Source organism: Oxyura jamaicensis, chromosome 1, assembly GCF_011077185.1.
Source record: "Oxyura jamaicensis isolate SHBP4307 breed ruddy duck chromosome 1, BPBGC_Ojam_1.0, whole genome shotgun sequence".
Lineage (NCBI taxonomy): Eukaryota > Metazoa > Chordata > Aves > Anseriformes > Anatidae > Oxyura > Oxyura jamaicensis.
The window spans coordinates 12,588,439-12,595,104 of record NC_048893.1 but is presented as its reverse complement, the minus strand read 5'-3'; the positions used below and the strand labels follow the sequence as shown (position 1 = coordinate 12,595,104).

The following is a 6,666-nucleotide window of genomic DNA, read 5'->3' as shown; positions in this document are numbered from 1 at the left end:
TGTCAAACTTCAAGAGCAGGAATGAGAGAAAGCAATCTTCATTTCCTTAGTGCTCTGAAATTAGACTCACTTCTCCCTTCCTCGTGATGCAACTATTTCATTTACTATTTCATTACTATTTCATAAGAAACAGAAGAATCTCTGCAAAAGGGATGAAGAAAACTTTTTTCTCCCCCCTGTAGAGTGGTTGTGATAGTACCAGAGTTCACCCATGGAGAGAAAACAGCCCTTCACGTCTTCCCTAAGCTTGGCAGTGGCTGACCACTAAGCCCCTGAGCTGAGCTATTTGTGCTTTCTCCTTAGCTCAACATTTGCACTTTCTTTTGTCCTTTTCTTGGGGCACGCCTACACCTTGCTGCTTAGCATCAAGCATTTCTGAGCACACCCAGAAGCACTGCAGTCACTTTGGGATCTTTCATCGCTTCCCCAGCTTAGACTCTAAGTTTCGGTGTGTAAATGGTGGCTGGGCATCTGAACTCAAGATTTCTAACACTGCTCAGGTACCCATTTCAAAATACATTGCTGGTTTAGGCTGTGTTGTTAGACTTGTCTACAGCAGCATTACTCCACTAAGTGTAGAAAACATTCATAAAGAAATCCCACCTGTTGTTTGGAACATTTCATTTATTTCTTGCTTCCAAGATCAAGACATGAATGGCTACACGTGGATTTCGGTTTTACAGAAAGTTAAACTACAGAACGATGAAAATCTTTCCAGGGTATTAGTTGTAGGTCATGTAGCGGGGAGTAGCACTGAACTTCGCGTAGGATTTAATGACTTTGTTCACTGCTTCTAAGAAGTCTTTCTCAGTTGCAATTTTTCGACGTGCTCTGATCGCAAACATTCCTGCCTCTGTGCAGACGCTGCGAATCTCAGCTCCTTTAAAAGAAAGGGAAAATGAATTTAACACTGACCACCAGTGAAGAGGAAGCATATGCAAAATATTTTTAAAAAATTTCATCTCACCTGTGCTATTAGGACACAGTCGAGCCAACAGCTCAAATCTTATGTCCCTTTCAACACTCATCGAACGAGCGTGTATCTTGAATATGTGAGTTCGCCCCTGAAAAATAACATAGAAATGTTCATGCTGCAAAAAAGGTGGTGACTTGCTCTCAGCACGTAGCTGTCCTCTTCCACAGCAAGAGCAGATGGAAAATGATAGGTAGGAAATAAGAGTTTTATTTCTTATCTTTGGACTAGAATACTTAAGAAATGGAAAACTGTCCATGAAACTGAATTAAGAAAGTAACTGAAAGAGCTTTAATGGTAGAAGTACCTCAAAATAGCTAAATAAAACATTCCAACTACAGAAGTAAGTCATGGAACCAGTTAAAGGATTCTCTATCTATTCAGTCAGAAATATACAGTAAATTTAGCTACAGCTTCCCTGCCAGGGATGGAATTTGTGCAGTGGGGGAAAACCTTTGGCACATCTTTAATCTCCCAGATTTCTATGTTGCTTCACATAAGAGTGCTGCTTTTGTTAACTCTTATAAACTGATTCCAGTCAGTAATGCCCTACCTGAAGAAACACTCAGGTATCAGAATAGATTTGACAGTGAAAGAAAGCATTCTGACCTCAAGATCAGGCAAGCTAAACTCTATCTTCCTATCCAACCTCCCAGGCCTCATCAGTGCTGGATCCAGAGTATCAGGTCTGTTGGTAGCCATCAGCACTTTGATGTTGCCTCGTGGGTCAAAACCATCCAGCTGGTTGATCAGCTCCAGCATGGTGCGCTGCACCTCGTTGTCACCCCCAGCCCCGTCATCGAAACGAGCACCTGGAGAGAGAAAACAAAAGAGAAAACACAAAATAAGAGAGGGACCTTCAGAGCAGACAGACATCAAAGCTGCTGTATATAAGATAACAGGAAAAATACATCTAAATTACATACAAGTATTTGTTATGAGTTCATAAAAAGGTGTGAGGGGATTAGTTGAAAATTACGCATTTCAAAAAAAAATCCAGATGGATGTTATCTGTCAGATATAATAAACACTGTATCTTCATCCTTGATATTAAAGGGCCTATCTCCTTGCCTAATAACTGACCAAACTGCTGAAATGTATAAATGCATTTTGGTGTGTTTTTTGTTGTTGTTGTTGTTTGTTTGTTTGTTTTTTATTATTATTTTTTTATTTACCTTCCCTCAACCAAAATCCTCCCCACTTGTCTGTGTAAAAATTGTTTTACTTTCACAGGACTGAAGTAATTCCTTTGGGAGAGAAGAAAATACAACATAATTTTTAGGAAGTAATAAAGATTTAGTATGTAGCCTAGAATCTGAAGGGGGGTTAAGTTAATGGTATTTTTTCCAAAGACAGAGAAGTTTTTACTAAAGTTTAAATAACCCTGGTGTTACAAACATGCAGAAATGATTTCACATCTGGGCTAAATATGTTCAGGCTATGTAAACCACTTCTTGATAGCTTTCCACACACAGTATGTGCTGGTAGTGTTTAGGTATTTACAAGCAAGCTTCTTGACATGCAACAACAAGGATAAAGAATTGCAACACAAAAAGAAAATCTGAAAGTTCTCATATGAGAGTAGAGCTATCTACTACAAACATACCTCCAATGGCATCAATTTCATCAAAGAATATGAGACAAGCTTTTTTAGTTCTGGCCATTTCAAAGAGTTCACGAACCATTCGAGCTCCCTGAAAGGAAAAAACAACCACACCCACACCTCAAAGTTCTGTTACAGATTGAAGATACATTTAAGGAAAACTATCACACTTTTCACGCCTCCAAACAATTCTAAGTTTCCAATGATAAAACTATTTATTTGTACAAATGTATGTATAACCAGAAATTCATAAATCTTAAAGCAATTTATAAAGAGAGAAGAGGCAGATTGCTGCTCTTAAATTCAGAAGCAGTACAGATCAAGTCATTTACCTCAGGGCCAACTGAAAAGTAAGTGGAACAGTTGGGAACAAAATCCTCATTCTAGAGTCCCCCAAACCACAGATTAAACTCTGCACTGCAAAATCCATTTCATCAGTGACAGTATAGCTCAGGAGTTATAAATGATTGCCTGACGCTTCTTCTAACCCCCTTCTGCCTCCAGCATGCTAGATTGTCCATCCATATCTACTAAGGTGCCCAGTCCACCTAACTGCAGCTCTGCAATTCACTCCACGCTCCATTACGGATTTGCTCTTACCTCTCCCACGTACTTCTGCACCAACTCAGATCCAATTACTCTGATGAAGCAGGCATCAGTCCTGTTAGCAACAGCGCGAGCACAAAGTGTTTTGCCTGTACCAGGTGGCCCAAACAAAAGCACTCCTTTGGGAGGCTCAATTCCAAGGTTCACAAATCTTTCGGGCTGTAATGGTGGGAAACAGAGGGCATCAAAGATTATGTGCCAAGTAAGAAAAATAAATTAATGAAGAGCAATACAAATTAAACCAGACTGGATTTCATTTGTTAAAACTAAACCTCTTTGCACTTCGTTGTTTACATTTGGCTACATTACCTTTTTTTGCTTTTTCAAATGCTAACAGATGACCAGAATAGTTTTAAAATAATAGGAGTTTCGATCTGGAGGCAACTTACATGAAGCAGAGGGGTTTCAACCACCTCTCTGAGCTTTTCAATCTGCTCTTTACAACCACCAACATCACTGTAAGTGACATCTGGCTTTTCTTCCACCTGCATAACAAAAAGGTAAATGAGAAGTTAACAGCCTGATGCTGCATAACTCCAGGCTTTCAACAGCCCAGAACAAAATCCAAAGAAACTAAAATTACAAGAAGAACAAAATCATAATAAGTAAAGGCATTTCTCACTTGCATCATGGTGACTGTGGGATCAATCTTTGGAGGCAAAGGGATGTGGATTTGATACTTGTTTCTGTCCACCCTGGTGAGAAGAAATAAAGAATATTTATTTTAACAAGAGTTAATTAAACTGTTATGTAGAAGTGACTCTGTAAAGATGAAGATGAATTTTCAAACAATTCTTTTCTCTGGCATCAAGATAACCCAGCCCTCAGAGCTAATAGTCAGATGGACTAGAAACTGTAATTTCTTCTGCAGAGAAGTTTGAGGTTTCCAAAAATATTAATTCCAAAATATTTTAAAAACTAAACTTCAAAATCTCCTGGAGAGCAAACTGGTAAAATATTGATTCTACAGATAACTGGCTTCACGTTTTCAGCAAACATTTCCTGTAGCTGCTCTGTGTGTATTTGTGTAGACAGTCAAAGAGAAAGCGCACTGCTCAGGTTCCCTGAAAGCTGGAACTATCGGGGCCCACACTGAAAGGTTTCAGTCCATAGTGCACTGAACTTGTTTTCAGCAGAATGAGATCAAAAACATTTCTAGCAGACCTGGCAGATTAGTTACTGTCTTCCAACAGAAAGACATTGTTACAATTTCAACTGCTGTGAAAATATCAAATGATAGTTGTTGATGTCAACCTAATGGATCAGTTGAGAAAGCTTCAGTCTTCAGTAAAACTCTTAAGAACACAGAGATTTTGCTTACCCAACTCTCATGCCCTCTTCTATGTCAGTAGGTGCCACCTGGTCACTGAGATCCACCACAAATTTGGCAAACTGTTTGACATTGATAATGTACTTGGGATCCTCGGAGTCTGCATTGATGATCTTTGTACACCTAACATGGAACATACAATTAATGCCATCAGGTAAACAAGTAATTGCCCTGCTATTTCTGTAAGTACCAGGAAACAGAGAGTGATTGTATTCTCCAAACATATTGAAAGATCTATTGGACTTGTGATTCTGTTATTTTAGAATTATTAGTTATTATATTATGCAATAATTATAGGAGTAAGTACAAGTGTGAAATGTTATACACCATCGAGCGTAACACATTTGCTTTTTGATGTGATTGTTAGAAGTAGTCTCAATATGCACAAAATGTGAAACTTCTTTAAATAAAAAAGTCCAAATAAGTCATAAATCACATTTTTAACATTATGCAGCTCCACTCCAAAACTGAAGAAAGAGTGCACCCACCTGGCGACCTGTAATGGCTGCTCACTTTGGAGAGTTTGCTTATCTGCAGCCAGATCCCAAAGGGCAGGAGGAGCCAGGCCGGTGTCAGATTCCTTAATTCCTAGGTCAAACACAGACAGGCTGAGGAGGAGGAAGCTAACTAGTATGTCAGCAACCTTTCACATACTGAGAACCCTACACAAAAGTCTGCTGGAAGCTTTTTAAGATCTCTAAGTAAACATACACACACCTCTAGTGAAAAACAAATGCAAATCTCTTTAACAGACTCCCTAAAGAAATAAGGACTATTGTGACAGTGACAGCTGAACATCAGTCCATCCATTCTCTAATACAATTTTGCAGTATGAATAACAACACCCAAACCTGAGAGAGATAACATAAGCATATTTCAAAAAGTTTCAGAAAAGGAGTGAAACTCTGCAAGTGTTTTCACTGAGGGAAAGCTTTAGTGCAAGGTATCAGCAGCTAAGGGATTCATACAATGGAAGACCTTGTAAATCTTCCGAAACATGGATACAAAAATACCATCTCCATCACATATTTAAAAAAATAAAAATTAAAAAAAATCAATATTTTTTTAATTAGACCTGCCTAATCAAAAATGAGACCACCACCTACAAAGTAAAAATACCACGTTACAAGATAAAGAAATGCATCCTTGATGGAAAAATGACATTAATAAAATCAATGCAACTTCTTAAAACACCCATTTCAGTGTATGTCTCTCTTCTACTGCAGGTTATGTTAAGAAAGAAAGATACCTGTGAGCTCATTGATTTTCTTAAGCAGTTGTTGAATATCATCTTCTACTTGCTTGATCTGCCTTGAGTATGTGCTTTGGCCCTGGAAAAGAAACATCATTTTCATTTTGCAACTCAGATTATTCTTTATCTAGGAAAAAGTGCCAACAGATGCTGAGCATCACAATGTTCAAAAGACTGTTTTGGGATAATAAAAAACTATTGATCACAACAAAAAAGATTGTATTAAGTTCCAGTAATAATATTTCTGTCCACCAAAAATAGAGTGCAGTTTCACAGTTCTGAGCAATGTGCAAGTGGAAATTTTTCCTATCTTTCAGATTCAATGATTTGTTTTTCCTTTTAAACCTGTTCAGCCTTATTTTTTAACTGTTCTTTTCTTAAGCTTTAAAAAGGACTTTGTAAAGATTATATACAGAAGTAGTTCTGCATGCAGTAGCTGAATAGCACCAAAATGAAAAATCATTTGTACAAGTGCTTTTATTACCTTATCCAACCTCTCTGTCACCCACAGAATACAGCAGAAAGATCAAGTGGCAAATGAGAAGCCAGATTCTCACTTGTGATAAAATGCTTTACTATCTTGCCTGGCCTAAAACAGGCAGATCTGCATTTCCTTTACAGTATCTCCCTTGTATCAATCTGGCAACAAAAAAAATGCCACAGTGCACTCAACCTGTTTCAGAGTGCTTCCACAGTTGCAGAGTTGTACTATCAAGTGAAATTCAGACTTCTGGCAAATATATTCAAAACTGGACGTACACTAAACTAAAATTTTCTTTATTTTCTGAAAGATTCGTTCACAGACTCACTGCGCTTTCTGGCAGGGACAGGGAAATTTGCATTTTAAGCCTTATTCTCCATGGAAAACACCCCCCAGAATTATGCTATCCCTGATAAGCTCC

General features: G+C 38.1%; 1 protein-coding gene across 1 annotated transcript in view; it reads right to left on the bottom strand.

Annotated features, from left to right (window-relative positions):
- Window positions 1–604: 604 nt before the first annotated feature.
- Window positions 605–6,666, bottom strand: part of PSMC2 (proteasome 26S subunit, ATPase 2) — an 8,569-nt gene continuing 2,507 nt past the window's right edge. The window contains exons 3-12 of the mRNA XM_035347250.1: window positions 5,762–5,843; window positions 5,001–5,100; window positions 4,504–4,635; window positions 3,805–3,877; window positions 3,572–3,667; window positions 3,177–3,341; window positions 2,580–2,667; window positions 1,583–1,785; window positions 968–1,064; window positions 605–880 (exon numbers count right to left, since the gene is read on the bottom strand). Coding sequence (XP_035203141.1) covers window positions 723–880; window positions 968–1,064; window positions 1,583–1,785; window positions 2,580–2,667; window positions 3,177–3,341; window positions 3,572–3,667; window positions 3,805–3,877; window positions 4,504–4,635; window positions 5,001–5,100; window positions 5,762–5,843 — 1,194 coding nt within the window. The 3' untranslated portion in view covers window positions 605–722. The remainder of the gene's footprint in view (window positions 881–967; window positions 1,065–1,582; window positions 1,786–2,579; window positions 2,668–3,176; window positions 3,342–3,571; window positions 3,668–3,804; window positions 3,878–4,503; window positions 4,636–5,000; window positions 5,101–5,761; window positions 5,844–6,666) is intronic.